The 25929-nt window shown below is 40.2% G+C and overlaps 2 protein-coding genes across 3 annotated transcripts in view; both read left to right on the forward strand.

The window, feature by feature from the left end:
• The window catches only part of LOC121378067 (fucolectin-1-like), a 21384-nt gene extending 13183 nt beyond the window's left edge, over positions 1 to 8201 (forward strand). The window contains exons 3-4 of the mRNA XM_041506167.1: positions 6936 to 7178; positions 7917 to 8201. Coding sequence (XP_041362101.1) covers positions 6936 to 7178; positions 7917 to 8059 — 386 coding nt within the window. The 3' untranslated portion in view covers positions 8060 to 8201. The remainder of the gene's footprint in view (positions 1 to 6935; positions 7179 to 7916) is intronic.
• Positions 8202 to 12764: 4563 nt separating this feature from the next.
• Positions 12765 to 23918, forward strand: LOC121377682 (claudin domain-containing protein 2-like). Of its 2 annotated transcripts, none has more exons than XM_041505761.1 (4): positions 12765 to 13021; positions 16920 to 17155; positions 21622 to 21759; positions 23641 to 23918. In XM_041505761.1, exons 1-4 carry the CDS (start codon positions 12837 to 12839, stop codon positions 23886 to 23888), a joined length of 807 nt encoding a protein of 268 aa, XP_041361695.1. In that variant the 5' UTR covers positions 12765 to 12836; the 3' UTR covers positions 23889 to 23918. The 2 variants fall into 2 exon arrangements, with proteins under 2 accessions (XP_041361695.1, XP_041361696.1); XM_041505762.1 differs by having other exon boundaries at positions 12766 to 13022; positions 16924 to 17155.
• The last annotated feature ends 2011 nt before the right edge of the window (positions 23919 to 25929 follow it).

The raw sequence follows: 25929 nt of genomic DNA on the forward strand, positions 1-25929 counted from the left end.
AATCCTAATTTTCGTGGACTCTAAAAACAACTGCAGAGAGATGCCACGAGATCAGTCAGTCCAAGATCTCGTTACCAGAAGACCCGGCCATTGGAACTGATTGAACGCTGGAACGCTTCTCGTTTCGACAGCCTGCACCACCAGGTTGGATTATTTTTTTAGCGAGATTCCTTGCCTCCACGTCATTTCTCCGTCTGACTGTCGACTTGTTTTTTTTCGTGACTCGTATGACGGCCATTCTGCAGAACGCCACGGTTGTTCGCGTTTAGTCTCTACATGTCCGAGCCTGTCCTAGCAGCACTGGAAGATTGACCGCCCCACTCTAAGAAGAAATAGGAAGCAGGGTCGACCCCTACTACTCTTTTTCTAGACTTTACCTTGCTTTATAGTGATACCATCTCATATCCTCCGGAGTCGGGCCCGTCCGCACCACTATACCAACCCATGACGACTGGACTATAGCCTAGTCTGATACTCTCTCTCTTGTTCAGACGGATCCGGCTTCAACGTCTATCGACTGTCAATCTAGGGGTTTTCTTGACGGGATGCAACCCATCTCGTCCCTTTAAGCTGGGTACCCAAACGGCCTTAACGAGGCCACTCGCGTGGACATATCGATCGGACTTTAAACTTTTAGGTCTGCGTTTAAAATTTTATGTCGAAATTACTTTAAAAAAAAAAAAAAAAAAATAGTCCCATCCTCTCTTCTTTCTCTTCTTTAATTTTGCACTGTCCTTCTAAAATGCTCCAAATTATATAAATATTCGGCCGAGCAGTCAATTCTTTTTTATTTTTGGCTTGTAACCTTTTTATTTTTTTTATTTATTCTATTAACTTTTTTACTAATTACTATTTTCAAAATTCTGCCCATTTTCAACCCCACCCCCCCCATCCCTCCATTCCGAGTCAGGCCACGATCTTATCGGAGGTCGGACTCGGGATGGTCGTGTTCGAATGAATGAATGTTTAACGACACCCCAGCACGAAAAATACATCGGCTATTGGGTGTCAAACTATGGTAATGGAAACAAACAAGGTGATGATCAACATCAATAGAAAAATTCAAGATATAAATAAAAACAGTGTAAAGAACTGTGCAAAAATACAAATACAAATATCACAGACAGATACTGACTTTTATTCTAAACTTCAATTTGTGCTGTATTGGCCATTCTCGAAGAGAATGTTACACCCCTGCACCACGGTGAGGTTACAGCACACGCAGGGGGGTCGTGTTCGAAACCCTAGTGGTATATGGTGTAAATGATGATAACCAGTTTAACGTGTCCACACCGTCACACTAGTTATATATAGGAGACTGCTGTGGTAGGTAGTTTTGTGTTTTTTCGTAGCCCACTGGTAAAGCGCTCGCTTGATGCGCAGTTGGTCTAGAATCGATCCCCGTCGCTGGGAAGTAGACCTATGAGGGTACTACAGTGTCCGCACCGTCACACTAGTTAATAGAGGAGACTGCTATGGTAGGTAGGTTGTTTTTTCATAGCCCAGTGGTAAAGCACTCGCTTGATACGCGGTCAGTCTAGGATTGATCCCCCTTGGTGGCCCCATTGGACTATTTCTCGTTCCAGCCAGTGCACCATGACTAGTGTATCAAAGGCTGTGGTATGTGCTATTCTGTCTGTGGGATTCTGTATATAAAAGATCCCTTGCTACTAATGGATAAATGTAGCGGGGTTCCTCTCTAAAAGTATAATTATGTCAACATTACTAAATGTTTGATATCCTATAGCCGATAAATTCATAAATCAAGGTGCTCTAGTAGTGTCGTTAGAGCACATTGATTAATTCATTATTGGCTATTTGGATATGTCAATCCTTTGGTAATTTTGACATATAGTTTTAGAGAGGAAACCCGCCCAATGGTGGACTCATTGGGCCATTTCTCACTCCAGCCAGTGTACCACGACTGTATCAAAGGTCGTGGTGTGTGCTATACTGTCTGTCGGATGGTTCATATAAAATATTTTATATGAACCATCCCACAGACAGGATAGCACATATGGGTGTATATTAACCAAACTTGGTGTGCATTTTCACAGGCTAAAAATAGGGTCTGTGACTTTATTTCAAGCGTTACAGACCAAAGCAACGTTCAGTCGGTTGAGAGCTCGCCCGACGTGCTTGCGTCGCAGGATCGAACCACCTCAGTGGATCTATTCAACTGATTGATATTTTTCTCATTCCAACCAGCGCACCACAACGGGTCAAAGGCTTTCCTGATTGTAAGTGCGTAAAAAAGAGCCCTTGCTGTTAATGTAAAAATGGATCTGGTTTCCTCTGATGACTATGAGGGGAGGGACGTAGCGTTCGCTTGATGTGCTGTCGGTCTGGGATCGATCCCCGACGGTGGGCCCGTTGGGCTATTTTTCGCTCCAGCCAGTGCAACACGTCTGGTATATCAAAGGCCGTGGTATGTGTTATCCTGTCTGTAGGATGGTGCATATAATAGATCCCTTGCTGCTAATCGAAAAAGAGTAGCCCATGAAGTGGCGACAGTGGGTTTCCTCTCTCAATATCTGTGTGGTCCTTAACCATATGTCTGATGTCATATAACCGTAAATAAAATGTGTTGAGTGCGTCGTTAAATAAAACATTTCCTTCCTTCCTGATGACTATGCATTTGAATTACCAAATATTTGACATCCGATAGCCGATGATTAATTAATCGATGTGCTCTGGTGGTGTCGTTAAACAAAACAAGCTTTAACTAATAAAGTCACTTTCTCAAAATTAGTAATTCACCATTTACTAGTTATTTCCACTGTTAGTAATTTTTTTAATAAACTAAATAAGTTGAAATACTAGTATAAAATAAAAAAATGTATGGAAAACTATTAGTGGACGACCAACGGGGAATTTAATGTCATTGGTTTTATTTCAAGTTATTTTCGTTAAAATTCAAGCACGCTGTCTGTCTATCTAGGACAGTGGATTAGTTGTTAGTTAGTTAGTTTTTAGTGAGAGAAATAGGGTGTCGTGGTCGTACACCTACCCATTGAGTCGTTAAACTTGCTCTGGGTGGGAGTCGGTACCGGGCTGCGAAACCAGTACCTACCAGCCTTATGTCCGATGGCTTAACCACGACACCACCAAGGCCGGAAATTTGCTGCCTTTGTGCACACAACGACTGGTATATGAAACGCCATGGTATGTGCTATACTGTCTATGGGATGGTTCGTATAAAAGATCCCTTGCTACTAATGGAAACGTTTATCTGGTTTCTTCTCAAAGACCATATGTCAAAAGTACTAAATGTTTGATATCCAATATCCAATATCAATGTGCTCTAGTGGTGTCGTTAAAGAAAACAAACTTTTAACAATACAATAAAATAAATACACACACATACACACACACACATACACATATACACACACATACACACACACACACAGACACATACACATACACAGGCACACACATACACACACACACACATACACACACACACATACACACACATACCGACAGACACACACACGCAGACACATACACACACACACACACACACACACACATATACACACATGACTGAACATATCACTGAAGCATGTATCTATACTCTGTCAAAAAAGAAAAAGGCGAAATATTGATGGATTTATCTCTTTAATACAAAATGGCATAATTTCGTTATTTATGGTCGTATCACAGTAAAATTTGACATGAGTATGTGGATGCGTTTTTGTCACCAAACAGCGTCGCGTGAGGGCGCTGAAATCAGTACCTTGTGTGGCCACCAGCGGTAGCAATCAGTGCGCGACATCTCCTTGGCATAGACTGAATGAATTTCTGAATCCGGGAACGTGGAATCCTAGCCCATTCTTCCTGCAGTGCATGTGACAGTTGCGGAAGCGTCTGAGTCTCCGGATCACGCTGGCGTACACGTCTGTCCAGGTCGTCCCATAGATGTTCAATGGGGATGAGATCTGGCGATCTTGATGGCCATGGTAGCACATTAATGTTCTCATTATGTACGAAATCCATTGTTACACGTGCCGTATGCGGACTGGCATTGTCCTGCTGAAAGAGTTCTCTCTGTCGATCCAAAATGGGAAGCATGTGATGGCGAAGAAATTCATCCCGGTAGCGTACAGCTGTCAGGTTGCCTTGTACGAACACAAGTTCACTTTTGCCGGTGTATGAGATGGCTCCCCACATCATGACACTCCCTCCACCGAATGTGTCAATTTGGGCGACGCAGTTGTTGGCAAAACGTTCATTGCGCTGTCTGTAAACACGTTGTCGTCCATCACGTCGCTGTAGAAGGAAACGTGACTTGTCGCTGAACCATACACGCCGCCAGTTTCCCAAGTTCCACCCCTGTACATTCGTGCACCAGCGAACACGTAAATGTCGATGTTGACGCCGCAGGACGGGGCCAACATATGGTCTCCTAGCCCGTAAACCAGCTTCTCGAAGTCGGTTCCGAATGGTTTGTGCAGACACCATTCTCAAACCAGGTATGCGTTCAGCAGTGTTCGTTGCTGTGGCAGTTCGGTGATGCAAGTGCAGAACCCGGATGTAGCGATTTGTGCTGCAGTTGTTATGCGAGGTCTTCCACTTCTGAGCCGGTTTTCAGCTGATTGAAACTGCTGGAAACTATCCCAGAGACGTGAAATGGTGCTCTGATGGACGTTCATGTGACGTTCAACTGCTGACTGCGATTCACCTAACTGGAGGCGGCCTATTGCAATGTTTCGATTCGGCAGGCTTAGTCTTGGCATCTTGTAACTCGTCTACGTCGAAATGGAAATAAGGCATCATTGCGAACATTGCAGCTTTAAATACCCATCACTACCCCAATCTTTTCCCCGAATTTCACGTGCATTCGCCAAAATCTGACCATTTCACGCCGATTTCCTGCAATTGTCGCACAACATGCCACAACGTGCGTTAAATTTGAATCTGATTAAAATTAGCTCTACTGGGTCTACCCAGGTAGATCTAACAGCATTGCGTGGACTCCTATGTCCAGGTGACATTTCATCTATAAATAACAATTCAAATATCGACCAATTACACTTCGCCGTTTATAGCGTTATTCGGGAGCATACAAATTCTAAAAATATCGGGCGAGACTATTTATGTAATAGGCGAACTTGTTGGTCTATTTCAACATTAAAAAAACATGGGGAAAGTGCAGTAATAAACTTTGGATTGTATACTAGTATAAACAGATTTTATGGCTATACCTTCACGTTTTTTTTTTTCCCGTCTTCAAACGAATTTTATATAAAATTTTATATTGAAATTAGTTTCCGGCATACTTCGTAATTCACCCGAATCATTTCGTATACCCTCGGCATAATCCGGAATGTTTTCAAATTCTTTTTAATGATGATAACTAGTTTAACGTGCCCATATACCACTAGGGTTTCGAACACGCCCATCCCGAGTCTGACCTCCGATAAGATCGGTGGCCGGACTCAGGATATGTGTGTGTGTGTGTGGGGGGGGGGGGGGGGGGGGTATAGCAATAGCAATAGCAATTTGTAAAAAGTTAATAGAATAATAAATAAACAAATTACAAGCCAAAAATAAAAAGAATTGACTGCTCGGCCGAATATTTATATAACTTGGAGCATTTTAGAAGGACAGTCCAAAAATAAATAAGAGAAAGAAGAGAGGATCGGACTATTTAATAATATTAAAAAAAGAAGAGTAATTTCGACATAAAATTTTGAACGAAGGTCTAAATGTTTAAAGTCCGATATATATGTCCATGTGAGTGGCCTCGTTAAGGCCGTTGGAGGTTAGCCTATGGCGAACCGATGAGCGGAGAACCGGCAAAAGCGGGGATGAAGTGCTTCCATCTCTGGTCGGCGAGGATGGTTATGACACTCCGGTAGTCGTTGCCGAAAAGGGCCTTGACGATCCTGTGGATGGTGTGGCTATCCATCTCTCTAACCAGGACCGCTTGTCGGTAGACTCCTTCTCGGCGCTGAGTTAGTACCAACCCCGTCTTGCCGGCTGTAGATTTGATGGTGTGTAGCTCGTAAGCGTTTCCATCAGGCAGTTGTTTCAGTTCTGGTTTCACTAGTCCGCCCATCAGTGATGCCGGATCCGAGGTGTCCCCCTGCACGAACTTCAGGAAGCCGGACCTGATTTTCCTGATTTGAACTTTCCAGACGGCTTCCGAGTCGGAGGTGGACGGTGCTTGTGAAGGTGGACGCCGGGCCTTGTCAGGTTGGTCGCTCGGGAGTACATGGTGAGACGTCTGTCCTCATCGCAAGTTAGCTTGTAAGTGATTTTTTTTAAATCACTGGCATGATTTTGCAAGTAAGGTTTTGATTGGTCGAATGAAAGGTCAACTGGACATGAGCTGCAACGGGCTGCTGTTAGATCCAAATGTAATAGTGGAGCTAATTTTAATTGATTGGTTAAATTTGTTTTAGAGTGCATTTGGGCATGCTGTCCCATTCCAGGAGCATTAACAAACATGGTCATTCAGCAACATTGTACAAAAAACCCCGACATTTTGTAAAATCAAACACTTTTCTTCTTTCCCTATAACCTATGCGTTTCTTTTTTGACAGAGTATATTTTATTCCAACTTAAGTAAGACAATAACTTTATATTGTGACGGCGCAGGTCAATACACGTATGTATATCGTGTGTCCGTTATGGCAAGTTCAACTGTTAATTTTGACAAAAAATAGTGGTCACTGTAATTTTGTGGCCGTTATAGCAGGTTTAACCATTCATTTTTTGTCCAAAAATAATGGTCGTTGGCCGCATTGAACAGGTGGCCGTTATATACAGGTTAAATAAAGAAGGAAATGCATTGTACGGGAATTATGGTGGCCGATATATATAGGTGACCGTTAGGCCAGTCTCGACTGTATATATATATAGTTTTAATCCATTTTTTGTCTCTTATTTTATCCCTATATGTTTAATTATTTTTACTTCTAAAGGCAGCCATTTGCGTGACTTCGTCATAGAGACATATCTTGAAGACAGACTAAAGTTCCAAAACTCGTTCCCCAGCGTCTGTGCGACACATAAGACTGCAGTAGGGCAAGGAGCCACCAAATCGATTCAATGCGCCCCCTCAACCGTAGGGCGTTTCGTGAAGATAACTCATCAAGGAGCGGGACGCCCCCTGACGCTGTGTGAAGTGATGGTGTATGGGTCGGAAATTTCGACCGCTGGTATCGGTAAGTTAGGTGTTAAAAATTAAAGTTTGTCTACGTTTAACAACACCAGTTGAGAGAGAGAGAGAGAGAGAGAGAGAGAGAGAGAGAGAGAGAGAGAGAGAGAGAGAGAGAGAGAGAGAGAGAGAGAGAGAGAGAGAGAGAATTTGTTTTGTTTAACGACACCACTAGTGCACATTGATTTATTAATCATCGGCTACTGGAAAAGGAAGGAAATGTTTTATTTAACGACGCACTCAACACATTTTATTTACGGTTGTATGGCGTCAGACATAGGGTTAAGGACCACACAGATATAGAGAGGAAACCCGTGGTCGCCACTTCATGGGCTACTCTTTCTCTATTAACAGCAACGGATCTTTTATACTGGTATACAAAGGACGTGGTATGTGCTATCCTGCTTGTAGGATGGTGCATATAAAAGAGCCTTGTTACTAATGGAAAAAATATATCAGGTTTCCTCTCTAACACTATTTGTCAAAATTACCAAATTGTTAATATCCAACAGCCGATGATTTTTATTTTTTATTAGTTGTAATACATGTAAAAATGCGCAGTGATTCGTTTGCAACCCTATATAATATAGCTGTTTGGTAGTGATAATAATATGAATAAATGTTGTTATCCAGATTCGGGCATTTCCCTTTAATTCGGGCAAAAGCCAGCCTGCCCCCCTCCCCCTCTACAAAAATGGGAGTTCGTACGCCTATGTATATACCTTTGTTTTTCTCTATTCCGCAGCCGCTGGTTTCCACGGTTCCCTCGGTACAATGTGGATCCCGGCCACCTCTGTTGGAGGGAATTTCTCATCTAACGTGGACTGTGGAGCCCTCTGCTACAACAGCGCCACGTGTCTGGGGTTCAACTACAACAGGGCGTTATAGCAGTGTCAATTGGCTTCTCCCATTGGTACCACGGCTGTGGAGGCAGAGTCATGGTGGTACTATCGTCGAATAGTACTGGCCCGTACTACATGTACACGTGATTGACAGTTCGGTCGGTCAACGCCCACTTTTCAAGAACATTCGGTTTCAATGAAAAATGATATTTAGATTAGGCCATAATATTAAAATAAAACCTAAATTTTAGACAGTGGGTTAGTTGATATACCAGTTAAAATCAGTACGACACATAAGCTCGTATAATAATCTCTCTCTCTCTCTCTCTCTCTCTCTCTCTCTCTCTCTCTCTCTCTCTCTCTCTCTCTCTCTCAGCCTCGGTTCTGTAATGGCTAACGTTTGCATTGTTTAACGACACCACTAGAGCATATTGGTTTATTAATCATCGGTTATTGGATGTCAATCGTGTGGCAATTCTGACAGGCAGTCATCAGAGGAATTTGATGAAACACGCTAAATGTTTTCTATTATGCAGCAAGGGACCTTTTATATGAACTTTCCCATATACAGGATAACACATACCACGACCTTTTATATACCCGTCGTGGTGCACTGGCTGGAACGAGAAATAGCCCAATGGGCCCACCGACGGGGATCGATCCCAAACCGATCGAGCATCAAGCGAGCGCTTTATCACTGGGCTACGTCTAATGGAAAAGTCATCGGACATACGGCTGGTAGGTACTGGGTTCGTATCCCTTAATCGGCTCCCTCCCTGGGCAAGGTTAACGACCCAGTGTAAGGACACTACACCGACTTTCTCTCGCACTAACCACCAACCCCCTGTCCTGTATAGTCCAGTTAGATGTGAGGTGTGTGTGCCCAGGAAAGCGTGCTTGATCCTGATCCCTGAATTCTATTTTCGTGTCCCTTTACCCTTATGGTTTCGGGCACGTCACTCACAGGCAGAGGCGGATCTAGGAGCGGGGGGGGGGGTCTAGGGGACCCGGGACCCCCTAAATTTTGCGATAGTTATAATTTTATTATATATTAATTTTCATGTTTTTTAATGATCCCATCCAAACCTCCCCCAAAGTTCACTTGACATTCCACCTCGTGTCACTGTCCCCCCCCCCAAAAAAAAAAACAAAACACAAACCAAACAAATAAACAAACAAAGAGGATTTTCTGGAACCGCCACTGACAGGTCACAGCTCTGTCATTTCATTTTAACTTATTTTCGTGCTAATATCCAATTAAGGTTCAAGCACGCTGTCCTGGGCACACACACCTCAGCTATCTGGGCTGTCTGTCAGGACAGTGGGTTAGTTGTTAGTTGGTTAATTGATTAGTGAGAAAGAAGAGGGTGCAGTGGCCTTAGACCTTACTCATTGAGCCCTTAAGAACTCGCTCTGTGTTGGAAGTAATAGGTGCGTCGCTTGAGCCCAAGATATGCAAATGAGCCAGGTCACCTGACCGATAGTCTTCGTGTAGTGAAGACCGAATATAAAGACTCCGATGATCACGAAAAATTGTGTACGTTGATCACTACTCCAATTCACTCCACGAAGAGACCTGGAATTAAAAATAGTACAAGGAACACATCAATGACTTGGCCAGCAAAAACGAAAGTAAAATAATGGTTCCTTCAATGGGTGGAAAAACTAAAAGGAAAGTGAAATAATGGATCCTTCAATGGGTGAACCAACTAAAACGAAAGTAAAATTATGGATCCTTCAATGAGCTGACCAGCTAAAACGAAAGTAAAATAATGGCTCGTTCAATGGGTGGACCAGCTAAAACGAAAGTAAAATAATGGATCCTTCAATGAGCTGATCAGCTAAAACGAAAGTAAAATAATGGATCCTTCAGTGGATGGACCAGCTAAAACGAAAATAAAATAATGGCTCGTTCAATGGGTGGACCAGCTAAAACGAAAGTAAAACAATGGCTCATTCAATGGGTGGACCAGCTAAAACGAAAGTAAAATAATGGATCCTTCAATGGGTGGACCAACTAAAACGAAAGTAAAATAATGGATCCTTCAATGGGTGAACCAACTAAAACGAAAGTAAAATAATGGATCCTTCAATGGGTGAACCAGCTAAAACGAAAGTAATATAATGGATCCTTCAATGGGTGGACCAGCTAAAACGAAAGTAATATAATGGATCCTTCAATGGGTGGACCAGCTAAAACGAAAGTAATATAATGGATCCTTCAATGGGTGGACCTGCTAAAACGAAAGTAATATAATGGATCCTTCAATGGGTGGACCTGCTAAAACTAAAGTAATATAATGGATCCTTCAATGGGTGGACCAGCTAAAACGAAAGTAATATAATGGATCCTTCAATGGGTGGACCTGCTAAAACGAAAGTAAAATAATGGATCCTTCAATGGGTGGACCTGCTAAAACGAAAGTAAAATAATGAATCCTTCAATGGGTGGACCAACTAAAACGAAAGTAATATAATGGATCCTTCAATGGGTGGACCAGCTAAAACGAAAGTAATATAATGGATCCTTCAATGGGTGGACCAGCTAAAACGAAAGTAATATAATGGATCCTTCAATGGGTGGACCAGCAAAAACAAAAGCAAGATAATGAATCCTTCAATGGGTGGACCAGCTAAAACGAAAGTAATATAATGGATCCTTCAATGGGTGGACCAGCTAAAACGAAAGTAATATAATGGATCCTTCAATGGGTGGACCAGCAAAAACAAAAGCAAGATAATGAATCCTTCAGGGGATGGACCAGCTAGAACGAAAGTAAAATAATGGAAAACAAATGGATTTATCAATGAGTTCGCCAGATAAATCGAATCTAAAACAATGGAAAACAAATGGATCCACAATTGAGTAGTCCAACTAAAAATGGAAAACAAAATATGGAACCATCCATGAGTTTAAAGCTTTTTTTTAACGACACCACAAGAGTACATTGATTTATTAATCATCGGCTGTTGGGTGTCAAACATTTGGTAATTTTGACATATAGTCTTGGAGAGGAAACCCGCTACATCTTTCCATTAGTAGCAATTAGTCTTTTATATGCACCACCCTACAGGCAGGATTGCACATACCACGGCGCATATAAAGGATCCCTTGCAATTAATGAAAATGAAAAATTTAGCGGGTTTCCTCTCTAAGACTCAAAATTACCAAATGTTTGACATCCAATAGCTGATGATGAATAAATCAATGTGTTCTAGTGGTTTCGTTAAACAAAACAAACTTTTTTTCACCCAGTCCCCAATCTGATTAAAATTAGCTCTACTGGTCTCACCATGTCCAGGTGACATTTCATCTATAAATAACAGTTTAAATATCGTCCAATAATACACTTCGCCTTGTATAGGGTTATTCGGGAGCATACAAATTCTAACAATATCGGGCGAGACTATTTATGCAATAGGCGAACTTGTTGGTCTATTTCATCATTGAAAAAACAGGGGGAAAAGTGCAGTAATAAACTCTGGATTGTATACTTGTATAAACAGATTTTATTGCTATACCATCACGTGTTTGGGTTTTTTCGTCTTGAAACGAATTTTATATTGAAATTAGTTTCCGGCATACTTCGTAATTCACCCGAATAATTACGTATACCCTCGGCATAATCCCGAATGTTTTCAAATTCTTTTCAAATCACTGGCATGATTTTGAAAGTAAGGTTTTGATTGGTCGAATGAAAGGTCAACTGGACCACATGTTAGATCCACATGTAATAGTGGAGCTAATTTTAATTAGATTGCCCAGTCCCGTAGTCATCATGGTAACTGCAGTTTGTCGAGATGCGCACGCAACCTGGATTGGAGAATATTAATAGACTCCATCATATGGGGTCATGTGGGGTAGAAACAGTACACCCGAGGTGGTGGAACTTTCGACCCGGGACAAGGCTTGCTTTCTATCTCACATGACCGCATATGATGGAGCTTTTTTCTCCCATTCATTCAATAAATAAACCATTATTACACGAACAAACTGATGGCTGAAAAAGTAACGTCTTTATTGGAGCATTTTATCATAAATAAACTACACTATCATATTTAATTTAACACTTCAAATTAACAAGACAGCTTTTATAATGAAAGTTTTAATAACGAAATATCAATCTAAAACTAACCAACTCTCATTAATATGGCGTCATGACATATTACCAACGGTCTCACTACACAGATGTCATCTGCCATTGAAACCCATGTTAAATTGCTTAAACTTCAAACGAAGATTGCCAATAGAACGGGTTCTCGTTGGCACTAACAACATACACCATTGCGAACATACATTATATAAGCATTTATTTTCACTCCAAAATTGAGAGCATTTTCGTCTCAGTTTGTTTGCTATATGACCGCATCTGGCTGTAGTACCGGTCCGAACAGGTGGTTCATTAACCGATTCACGCCGGCTGTCATTTGCGCTGTATACCCATGTCCCAAAAGGTCGATGCACAATATTACAAAATAACATGGGCAAAATACAGTCAGAAGGCTTACCATTAAAAATACAGTCAGAAGGCTTACCATTAAACATACATATTGTTTTAATTCTTCACCATTTCCTAGAAGTGAATATGTGAACCATAACATGTGTTACACTTAGGAACTATAGTGAACCGTCATCAATGAACTCTCACCCGGAAGTGATCTGTGTAGTGAGACCAAGGAAGTAATACTACCCATGTTAAATGCAATGACGTCATAGCCAATGCAAGACAGATTTATTCCGCATGGGCTGACGTCATGTGATAAGGGATAGGAGGAAAAAAGACGTCATATACAACGTTAAAATCACGCTTTGTCCTGTCAACATGACGGGTACATTTGAGCAGAAAAAAATAGAAAAGACTGAGCACAAGAAAAGAGACAAGACTGAGCAAAAAAAAAGAGAAAAGGATGAGCCCAAAAAGAGAGCAAAGGATGAGCCCAAAAAAAGAGCAAAGGATGAGAATGAAAAAAAAGGAAAGGTCAAGGATGAGAATGAAAAAAAAAAAAAGGTATGAAAACACTTATTGTTTTCTGTTCTGTTAAAGTCCGAACCAAATTTTTAAAATCGACGACGCGGGTACACTGGTGGCACCAATAGTCCGTCCGACTCCCACAGGGATCGCATTTTTTTTTTCATACTACATAATTTACTACAAGTTATTTATTTCCGAGCCCATTGATTGTAAATCGCACACATAAATTGTATTCCTTTGTTATTTCCAAAACACTTAAAGTGCGAACCAAATCGCTAACAATTATAATAAATTATTCTCCTACCTTTAATTACCGTTACATTTCCCCCAAATTAAAAAACAAGAAGACGTTTAAAAAGATAGATGGAGTTTTTGAGGGGCAGATGCCTCCTAAGTATGTGACGTAATTAATCTGACGTCATGATGAGTGTGTCAACCTTAGCGCATGTCGTGACGATGTTAGATTACGTCATATCGTAGGTAGAACAACGAAAAATTAAGAAATAAATATGTGGTCAAACTTTTTATTTCAAGCAAAAATATGTACCAAAAAATGTAAATTAATGAAAACCGGACGGAAAAATATTTAGTGGTTAGAAAGTTATAGCCCTTTGAAGTTTGGCGTGCTGTGAAATATGTCTGCCAAATTTGAATCGCTTTTCTAAACTTGCCGGTTAAACTCAACTACTAATCACCATGTGTATATTTCACTTTAAAATCGAATATTATTCTGGAATATGTAATAGTAATGAATATTCTGGAATATGTAATATGTAATGAAGCCACTGGAAAATGGTAACATATACCATTATAATGTTACAATGTAACCATTAACCCTAACGTCGTTATAAACGTAAAATCGGATAATAAGCAATGCAAAGTGACGTTGTTGTTTTCACAACTTAATATATTTAGTTAGCCTATCAGGACAATGCAACGATACCCCATTCTTTTCCAACTTCTATTATGCATAAATAGTGAAACAATGTTACATAAAAAATAAAGGCACTGCACATGGGCGATTGAATGAACACGTGACGAAAGCTAGTGGCAGGGACTAGTCCATTGTAATACAATAGGGTAAAATAGTCTATTTAATGATAGTGAAAATATTTTGAAGAAAAATAAAGTTGGTGGGGGGGGGGGGGGGGGGGGGGGTGACGGGTCTTTTGGGGGGGGGGGTGGGGTTTTTTTTTGGTGGGGGGAGTTCTTGATTTAAGCTGAGTAACAAAAAATACATTTGGAAAAAAAATATGAAAGGCTGAAAAAAAATATATTTTTAAATGATAATAATACAAATGTGATTAATGATAGTGAAAATATTTCGAAGAAAAATAAATGTTGTTGGGGGTGGGTGACGTGTCTTCTTTTTTTTGGGGGGGGTGGTGGTTTGGTGGGGGAGGTCTGATAATAATAATAATAATAATAATACAAATGTGATTATTGTATGCCACTGTAAATATAGATAGAAAATGTGCGTGTTCGTCTGGGTTATATGTTTGTTTTTGTTCTTGTTGTTTTGTTGTTGTTGTTTTGTTTTGTTGTTGTTGTTGTTGTTTTGTTTTGTTGTGTTTTTTTTGGGGGGTTTTTTTTTTGGGGGGGGGGGGCGTGTGTGTGTGTTTGCCGATGGGGGGGGGTATTTTGTATTTTATTTTCGGGTGGGGTTGGTGTTGTTACTGGGGTGGTTTGGGGTGGTGGTGGATTGGGCTATTTGTTTTTGTTTTATTTATGGTTATTTATTTTGATTTGCCTGCCAGTTATGCTTACAATCATGTGTACAACAATGTCTTCATCTAACATGTTGGACATCTAGGCCCTACCTATCTTGAAAATCGACATGCAAGACCAACATTATAAACATGTTTATACAAATACTAATGTTACAGTTACAAGGTCGATGTTTGTAGGATAAATTATTTTTGCTGTTATTACAGCAAAATGTGCAATTTATCATGTTTATAATACAATTTAATGTACATATTTTGTAAAACAGGCGCCTGTGCAGGAAATTGTGTAGAGGTCAAGACTGTGGCTAGCAAAGGTTTTTGTGTGTGTGTGTTGGGATGGGGGTGGGGGTGGGGTCATGTTTCCCTGGAAAATACATTAAAAAAGAACATGCAATATAGCATGTGGGGGAGGATACTGTGTGCTGATCGGAATATTACCTAAAATATCTAAAACAATTTTTATTTAACTATTAAAATTGTGTTACTGTCACACACAATTCTTTATAAAAACTGTAGGTGTGTTTCTATGAAGTTATGCTAATTAATGTGAGGCGAGATTGCAGCTTTAAAAAAAGGAAGACAATTTCCATGCAAGAAACAACCAAAACAATGTAATTGTGGGTGACAGCTCGCTAGCTATAATGTATTTGGGCTAGATTCACCTCCGATATTTGACAAAACGCAATTTCAGCAACTTAGGCCCTGATATTTATTTTTAAAAACTAAAACATGTAACACACTAGGCAGTGCCACCTTGAAGCGATGCATTATGGGATTGATAAAATGGCTGCCGCCATGACTGCTGAGGCAACCCCAGTTAGGACGCCTTGCGCTCAAATGCGCTAGGGTGAAATGACTTGAAACTTCAAAAAACCCCATAGAAATAGGTTCAATTTAACAACTGAATATGTGAACTCGATGTGCCGAAGTATAGAAATATATTCAAAATCCATTTGAAGATCAGTGTTTTTCAAAGTACATTTAAAATATCACATTTCGTTATCAGTGACAAAATCGACCTTTCTCTATAATGAGCCACGTCTTAAATACCTCAAAACACTTCTAAAAGAAGCTATTGACGTCAGACGCCGCGTTAAGACAAAATTATCATGTGACCCTATCAGCTGTAAAAATGGCCGCGACGTCATACTTTTTACGCGACGTCATTGACAGAGCTCTCTTGAAAATCGTTATTGGTGTAGTTTTAACCGAATTACAAATTAAATAATTATATCAGCTGGAAAGACGATAAAACGCTGTGTATGTACATGTATTTAATATCACTGTATTTTATTGGGAAGCTGTAATATTTGTGTTGAAAAGTGAGTCATTTAAGCTGGTGGCAGATATGCAGCGCAAAGTGACGTCAAACTTTGTCATACCTACATATCGACCTACCCCTCTTGAAGGCACGGAATTAAAATACTAACGAAAACACCACACACGAGTCAAAGTGACAGCATATCGGAAAAAAAATCGGAATTTTGTCATAGTGATAAATGCTGGTTGCCCATGTACATCTATCGTCCGATTTATCACGTAAATTAACCAGTGGCAAAAAAGCTTATATGAAAGTTGTATTAGAATTACTGTCAGATTTTCTCCACTTTTTATCCAAACATTGTAGAAAAAACCAACCCCCCTCCCCTCCCCCCTCCCTCCCCCTCCCCTCTCCCCCCCCCCCTCCCCTCTCCCCCCCCTCCCCGAACAAAACAACATTACAGTGACACAGATTCCACATACGAGACTGTATCGATGTCACCAGTATCGACTTCGCTGAGATCGCATAGGGCACAGTCTACCAGTTAGCTTTTTTGTGGAATACAAGAACAAACAAAATAATATGACAAATAAACGACCATTTACGGTACGTTTCGACATGATTCGTAAAAAAGTTACTTGTTCAGCCATCTTTTTCTGTTCGTGTAAAGTAACGGTTTATTTACCGAATGAATGAGAGAAAAAGACTCCATCATATGCGGTCATATGGGCTTGCCGAGTCCCATGGTCGAAATTTTCACCACCGAGGGTGCACTTTTTCTATCCCACATAACTGCATATGATGGAGTCTTATACTAAACAATCGCTTCTGCTACTAGATCAAGGAAAGTGGATGGGGCACATGCCCTCTCCCTCCACCCCTTCCTATTTCAGTGATTATTATTATTATGTTGTGTGTTTTTTTTTTTTTTTTTTTTTTTTTTTTAAAGTCTCGGCGATCTCGCCCATCTGACAAAAAGTATACAACTGTCTTGACCAACAAGCGAGGGGTCGTGGCGGGAGTTATTCTTCTTCTGATTGGACTCACCTTGCACGTGATGGGCATGGCCACGCCCAACTGGGTCGTGCAAAAGTGGAAATATGCTGGTCTTTGGAGCGAGCATTCTACATGGATTATGACCTATGGACAAGTGTCGTCGCTAGTCACGAAACCCGTCCCCAGTAAGTAACACGCCCCACACCACCATTGGCGGATCTAGGAGGGGTGGGGTGGTCAACGGGGTCCCGAGACGCACCCACCCACACACACCACTACCACCCCACCCGTTTAAAGTGTCAATAAGATCACCTTCGTAAAACGGGGCACAGTGCCCCACGACTGTTACATCAAAGGCAGTGGTATGTACTATCCTGTTTGGAAATGTACGTTTTAAAATATCCCTTACTGCTTTATCGTTACGAGAAACCTATGCGGTGGCAGCGGGTTTCTTCTCGTTTTGCCTATCGACAAAATTTCGAATAAGCCGTAATGTTACACATAAAACAGCAAAAAGTCTGAACGACATTGTTAACAACTACGATCAGTTACGGTCCTACCTTTATTTAACGTTAGATCCCCCCAACACACACGTTTTGTCCAGACAGAAATCTTGGAAACAAAACCCCACAAAACAAAAACAAACAAAACAACAACATTACAGTGACACAGGATCCACATACTAGATAACAACCATGTCACCTATATCAACTTCGCTGAGATCGCATAAAGCAAAAAGCATGAAAATCTGATTAAAATTAGTTCTACTGGTCTACCAGTGGATCGAACAGCATTGCGTGGACTCCCATGTCCAGGTGACATTTAATCTATAAATAACAAGTTAAATATAGACCAATTACACTTCGCCTTTTATAGCGTTATTCGGGAGCATACAAATTCTAACAATATCGGGTGAGACTATGTATGCAATAGGCGAACTTGTTAGTCTGTTTCAACATTAAAAAATAGGGGGAAAGTGCAGCAATAAACTAGGGATTGTATACTAGTATAAACAGGTTTTATGGCTATACCATCACGGTTGTTGTTTTTTCGTCTTGAAACGAAATTTATATAAAATTTTATATTGAAATTAGTTTCCGGCATACTTCGTAATTCACCTGAATAATTTCGTATACCCTCGGCATAATCCCGAATGTTTTCAAATTCTTTTCAAATCACTGGCATGATTTTGCAAGTAAGGTTTTGATTGGTCGAATGAAAGATCAACTGGACATGAGCTCGAACGGGCTGCTGTTAGATCCACAGGTAATAGTAATTAACCAGTGGAGCTAATTGAGCCAGCCCCTAATTAATTAAATACCAAATTAGTACATAAACGGCAGATGACAGAATAACGATTAATTTAATGGTATATGCACAGCTAAATATAGAAATGGCATTTGAATATAGTTTCTAAAACACTGTAGCCAGGGTTTCTGCCAGAGGGTAAAACGGGTATGGCGCCATACCCAAATATTTTGGCAGATTTAATTTTTTTAAGTTAACTTTTTGATAAAATTAATTACTCTTATCATTAATGTATGATTTTCTTAACCCTAACTCTAAACGTAACCCATATTCTTTCTGGGGGAGCCCCTCTACCAAAACCCTTGTTGACTAGGGTGGAATTCTATTCCATAGCGCCATACCCAAACATTTCATTCTGGCAGAAATACTGGTAGCAATGTGACAGTCACAGTATCGTGGTTATTTGGCTGGCTTCGATAACGGCGTAACAGGCTTGTTGAAGCTTGATAATCACGATATGAAAAAGTAGCACTTAACACAATAATCTCTATATCGTTAGACCAGTCTCGGTGGCGTCGTGGTTAGGCCATCGGTCTATAGGCTGGTAGGTACTGGGTTCGGATTCAAGTCGTGGGTAGGTGTAAACCACTTGCTCCGACCAGTGATCCATAACTGGTTCAACAAAGGCCATGGTTTGTGCTATCCTGCCTGTGGGAAGCGCAAATAAAAGATCCCTTGCTGCCTGTCGTAAAAGAGTAGCCTATGTGGCGACAGCGGGTTTCCTCTAAAACCAGTGTCAGAACGACCATATGTTTGACGTCCAATAGCCGATGATAAGATAAAAAATCAATGTGCTCTAGTGGCGTCGTTAAATAAAACAAACTTTACTCTATATCTTTAGACTTTTAAGTGTAGTATTTCTCTAGATGTGTACACTTCTTATTTGTGATAAATTACAAATTAATGTGTTTAATATATACCCCGTGAATATCAAAACTGCAGTCTGCTACCACTTGGCATAAACACAACAGCAGAGGCGGATCGGGGGTGGGGGTATGGCGTGGGGGAATAAGACGACCCGCACCTCTGAAACAAACCCCCCTTTTGCCCCCTCTCTTATTTCTTTCTCATTGAAATGCCCTTTTGAAGAATTGGTCCGTTTCCCGTTATTCCATTACCTTATTATTTTAAAAATTATTAACATTATAATTATTATTATTGTCATTATTATTGTCATTATTATTATTATTATTATTATTATCATTATTATTATCATCATTATTATTATCATTATTATTATCATTATTATTATTATCATTATTATTGTCATTATTATTATTATTATTATTATTATTGTTATTATTATCATCATTATTATTATCATCATTATTACAGGGTTGAAAATTAACATGAAACCCTTGGTCGCCAGTAGGGCCAGTTGAAGAAAAATCTTACTGGCCCTTCTCAAATTCAACTAGCCCTCCAATTATCACATTGAAATTTAACTGCACAGCCACAATCAAAACTAGAATGTGTGGTTTTTTAAAAATAATAACCATGTGCTCACCGTATATAGTCCGTTTGTATCAAAAGACCGGCCTCGGTGGCGCAGTGGTTGAGCCATCGGACTATAGGCTGGCAGGTACAGGTTTCGCAGCCCGGTACCAGCTCCAACCTAGAGCCAGTGTTTAAGGGATCAGTGGGTAGGTATAAGGCCACTACACCCTCTTCTCTCTCACTAACCACTAACCAACTAACAACTAACCCAATGTCCTGGACAGACAGTCCAGATAACTGAGGTGTGTGCCCAGGACAGTGTGCTTGAACCTTAATTGGATATAAGCACGAAAATAAGATGAAATGAAATGTACCAAAAGAAAACCGACGAATTAGCGTTTAACTTCATAATGTATCAAGTTAAAATTCATATAAAAACATGTTAAGTTTTAAACCATTACCAACTCAAATAAAACAATTTTTAAAAAGAAATCCAGTATAAATAAAAAGGTTACTTTATAAAGTACCATTAAATTATACATATTAAATATCATTTTTAATACGGGGTGAAGGCAACATGCTTAGAACAGCCAAGCTATACTGCTTGACTTGCATTGTCTCTGAAGTAAAAGCTAATACAGTACAAAGAGACTAAAGGTAGAACTGTGCGTGCTTCAGTGAACTGGTCTAGGAGTGACAGTCCTCTTTGTGGCAATGCAATGATTTGCTCGGAAGTGGCTTTTCTCCTATAGACGAGGCACTAGATAGAGATCCATGGAATCATCCACTATTTTGTCAGGGGTGGCTATCCTCCTATAGACGAGGCACTAGATAGAGATCCATGGAATCATCCACTATTTTGTCAGGGGTGGCTATCCTCCTATAGACGAGGCACTAGATAGAGATCCATGGAATCATCCACTATTTTGTCAGGGGTGGCTATCCTCCTATAGACGAGGCACTAGATAGAGATCCATGGAATCATCCACTATTTTGTCAGGGGTGGCTATCCTTCTATAGACGAGGCACTAGATAGAGATACATGGAATCATCCACTATTTTGTCAGGGGTGGCTATCCTCCTATAGACGAGGCACTAGATAGAGATCCATGGAATCATCCACTATTTTGTCAGGGGTGGCTATCCTCCTATAGACGAGGCACTAGATAGAGATCCATGGAATCATCCACTATTTTGCCAAATGCCCATTCGACTCTGTTTTGTGCAGAGATACGGCCCTAATTATGTATTACAGTTTTGTCATTCAGATTACCTTGGGTGTTCCATCATTTGCCTTAAAACCTGTATCAGAAAAACAAGTTTGATGTTTGCAGTTTGATGGTAATTTGTATTTAATATTTGTTTTAATTTACACTGGACTTTTACCCCCAATAAAATGTTATTTGAGATGGTATGGGTTTAAAACTTTATAAATTAATATGTTTTTATATGAATGTTATCTTTATTCATTATTTTGGCGCTGTAAAAATACAGAACATGTTCTATGTCTTCTGCTGCCAGATCTGTTGTGCGTTTTGTCACATTCGATTCAGTTTCAGTGTGTTTCTTTTTCAACTGGTACCATACTCGCCAGAGCCTAAAATCGATGGTCTCCCAACGGACTACCTTTGTAAAATTCTTAGTCGCCTTTAGCAAATAAAGGTCGCCACGGGCGACCGGGCGACTGCTAATTTTCAACCCTGTTATTATTATTAATTTTGTGATTATTGTTACCTCTAAGTTGGTTACTTTGTTATTGTTATTATTATTGTTGTTATTGGTGTTGTTATTATTGTTATTATTATTATTTTGTTGTTATTGGTATTATTATTGTTGGTCTCATTATTACTATTATTATTATTATTATTATTATTATTAAAATTGGTGTTATTATTATTACCTCCAGGTTGGATACGTGGCGTTCAAGCAGTGGCCATATTAGGAGCGGTAGCGGCAATCTTATCTATTGTGTTTCTTCTTATTTCCCTGAAGCGACCAGAAAAACGGGTGTTCATAGTGTCCGGGGTGGCAGCCATCAGTGCAGGTAAGCGCCGCCCCCCCCCCCCCCCCCCCCCCCCCACACACGGACCTTGAACAAAGTACGAGCCTCAGTTATAAGTGTATTTTTCTTTCCTCGGTTGGACAACGCCCACTTTTCAAGAACATTCGGTTTGATTGAAAACATGTTATGTAGATTATGCCATAATATTAAAATAAATCCTAAAGTTTAGAAAGAAAGAAAGAAAGAAAGGAAGAACTGTTTTATTTAACGACGCATTGAACACATTTTAATTACGGTTATATGGCGACAGACATATGGTTAAGGACCACACAGATATTTGAGAGAGGAAACCCGCTGTCGCCACTTCATGGGCTACTCTTTCCGATTAACAGCAAGGGATCTTTTATATGCACCATCCTACAGACAGGATAACACATACCACGGCCTTTGATATACTAATCGTAGTGCACTGGCTGTGACGAGAAATAGCCCAATGGGCCCACCGACGGGGATCGATCCCAGACCGACCGCGCATCGAGCGAGCGCTGTACCACTGAGCTACGTCCCGCCCCTTAAAGTTTAGACAGTGGGTTAGACAGTGGGTTAGTTGATACACCAGTTAAAATCAGTACGACACACAAGCTCTTATAATAATCTCTCGACAAAACGTTTCAAACGTAACTAGAAAGAGACGACGAAACGACGTCATTTTCCGAAATAACGTCATTTTGGTGAGCGTTTACATAGATCTAAAACTAGGGAAGCCGCATTAAGTTACAATCTAATTAAAACCAGCTCAACTATTGCATGTGGATCTAACAGCAGCCCGTTGAAGCTCATGTCCAGTTGACCTTTCATTCGACCAATCAAAACTTTACTTGCAAAATCATGCCAGTGATTTGAAAAGAATTTGAAAACATTCGGGATTATGCCGAGAGTATACGAAATGATTCGGGTGAATTACAAAGTATGCCGGAAACTAATTTCAATATAAAACTTTATATAACATTTGTTTCAAGACGAAAACCCCCCAAAACGTGATGGTATAGCCATAAAATCTGTTTATACTAGTATACAATCCAGAGTTTATTACTGCACTTTTCCCCCTGTATTTTTCAATGCTGAAATAGACCAACAAGTTCGCCTATTCCATAATTACGTCTCGCCCGATATTTTTAGAATTTGTATACTCCCGAATAACGTATGAAAGGCGAAGTGTAATTGGTCAATATTTAAATTGTTATTTATTGATGAAATTCCACCTGGACATTGGAGCTCACGCAATGCTGTTAGATCTACTGGTAGTTTCAGTAGAGCTAATGTTAATCAGATTGCATTAAGTTATGACGTCGTTTCCCCAAATTACGTCATTTGTTGTGCACTTGAAATAATTATGACACACGTGCGTCATACTGGTTATATTTCCCTGAATATCTTGAACTATGTGGATAATAAATATATTAACCAATGAAATGGGCTCATTAGCGTCTAAGAATGTGTGCTAGATGGTTTTTCTAACACGGCTTTTTTTTTATAAAACAATATTTATTGACGTTTGTGACAGAGAGAGGGAGGAAAGAGACAGAGAGAGAGAGAGAGAGAGAGAGAGAGAGAGAGAGAGAGAGAGAGAGAGAGAGAGAGAGAGAGAGAGAGAGAGAGAGAGAGAGGAAAGAGACAGAGAAAGAGGGAAAGAGACAGAGAGACACACAGAAAGAGACAGAGAGAGAGAGAGAGAGAGAGAGAGAGAGAGAGAGAGAGAGAGAGAGAGAGAGAGAGAGAGAGAGGAAAGAAAGAGGGCGAGAGAGAGAGAGAGAGAGAGAGAGAGAGAGAGAGAGAGAGAGAGAGAGAGAGAGAGAGATATTTTACTTTCGTTTTAGCTGGTCAACTCATTGATGTGTTCCTTGTTCCTACTTTTAATTCCAGGTTTCTTGATAATCGTCGGAGTCCTTACATACGGAGTTCAGTATCTTGGCTGGGCTAAATTTAGTTTTAGTTGGGCGTTTTTTCTGGAAATAGCAGCAGGCTGCATAATGATTATTGCTGGATTTACTATACTAGCTGTAATGACAAAACAGAAATACGCCAGCAAAACTCTTCCTGCCGACACCTCCGTCAAGCTCCTTCATCACCGCAGATCTGTCGTTACCCTTAAGACAAGAGTAGTAGTATAAATGTGGTTGTTATTAAAATCTGCAGATCTTTTCAGTATTGGTTTTATTGATGGCACCCTAGACGTGTAATTAATTATGTTTTATTTGAGTACACCATGCGTTATTTTTCATAACACATACGACTGGCTGCTCCTAAGTGATGACCAGGTCACCAGTGCCATGCATCCAATGAAAAAACAACACGGTGGAAATCATGTGTCTGTGACGCGTATATGTACGTTATAGTCCGGGATCCACAGGTCTCAAAGCCCTCAAAAATGGGTTGAACCCGACTTCATCTAACACACTTTTATTTTGTGTTTTATTTGTTTGAATAGGCCTTCGTGTGATAGAATTGGGTGGTCTGCTTTGCCAAAAATGTTGCAAACAAATTATGGCTACATTTATACATATACTATGCAATATTTTTGTAGCAAAAAAAACAACAAATAATAATATAAAAAATATTATTATGTTCTTCCCTACAAAACCTCTTGTTACTGTAGCTCATTAAATGCATTCTAATAATGGCAAACAATTAACCATTAACCCACTGACCTGGACATACAGCCTAGATAACTGAAGTAAGTGCTCAGGATAGCGTGCCTGAACATTAATTGGACATATACACGAAAATCAAATTAAACGTAAAGAAAAGAAACAAAAAATCAGTTCAGCAGATGCTATGCGTTCTGATGCATGGATTCATAGACGTGTTATAAATACATGTACCAGGAACATGTGGCCCGCCCATTGTCAGTCTACCCCCCCCCCCCCCCCCCCCCCCCCCCCCCCCCCCCCCCATCCCAATGTTAAACTGGTTTTAATGATGCTGATCAATTCCATACCAATGGAAACTATCTGAGCTTGAATAATCACTTCCTACCTGAACTAAACACAAATCTGTATCGGTGTGAGTATATATATATATATATGTGTATGGATATTTTGACCAACCTTGAGTGTTCCCCTTTCTACTTTGGATCTACGAAGACGAAAGTAATGTTTAAACACCTATGAGAAGAAACAATGACTATGGAATGAGAAATGGAAGTACAGTCAAATCTAAATGAGCCGCCAACCATAGTCAACAGCCACCTGCCTTAGTTGATTGTTCTGTTCCCCCTGGCTGATTTGTATTGCCTTTACGAAGTTAAAAGACGAGAGATAGGTACATCACTGACACTGAGTTTATAGTTTCAATGACTGTTAAAACAAAATCAAATTTATTAAATAAAATATTAACTAATGGTGTTTCTTGATAATGTTTGTTTTTTCACATACATGTACACAGAGCAAAAACATCTATGGACGAAACCATCAGCTACACTGAATGTTCAATAAAGTTATGGTAGACATTTAATTTCACTGAATTCTTGATTGCTAAGTGACCTCTATTAACCTGTTACCTGTCTAGCATTGGCAGCAACAACGTACATAAGCATAGGAGATAGGAGGGGGGGGGGGGGGATAACTGCCCCCTAGTGCTGGAGCGAAACCTCAAATTCGGGCAGAAATGATACAGATATTCCAGGAAAAACTGAGACCTTTTACCATGTATTTCCATCATTCTACCCTCATAATTAGTTGCAATCCATGTAAAAATGTGTTTGGTAGTAATACTAAGATGAATAAATGTTGTTATCCAGATTCGGGCATTTTCTTTAATTTGGGTAAAAGCCAGCCTGCCCCCAACCCCCACAAAAATGGGAACCCGTACGTCTATGACATCCTAAAATTAATCCCAAATCGGTATACATGTACCTGCGTCATGTGGCCACAATTAAAACATTGCCTGTTGTGACGGTACATGCTCTTAATTTTGTTTTCGCCTGTGGCGATATTAATTGTTTTAGAGGGTCGTGTGCACTTGGTTACGTAATACCTCCGCGCGACCGTACACACTTAGCCAGGTGCGGAGGCCATGTGGCGAGTAGTTACGTAATACCTCTGCGAGTGCGGTTTTTACAACCGTGATTTGGCGACGATGGCGACAACCAGTCTGACGATCAGAGAAAAATATACCGACTCTGGGAGAGGTGGAATATCAGATGATAGGTGA

The sequence above is a fragment of the Gigantopelta aegis genome, chromosome 7, assembly GCF_016097555.1.
Source record: "Gigantopelta aegis isolate Gae_Host chromosome 7, Gae_host_genome, whole genome shotgun sequence".
Taxonomy (NCBI): Eukaryota; Metazoa; Mollusca; class Gastropoda; order Neomphalida; family Peltospiridae; genus Gigantopelta; species Gigantopelta aegis.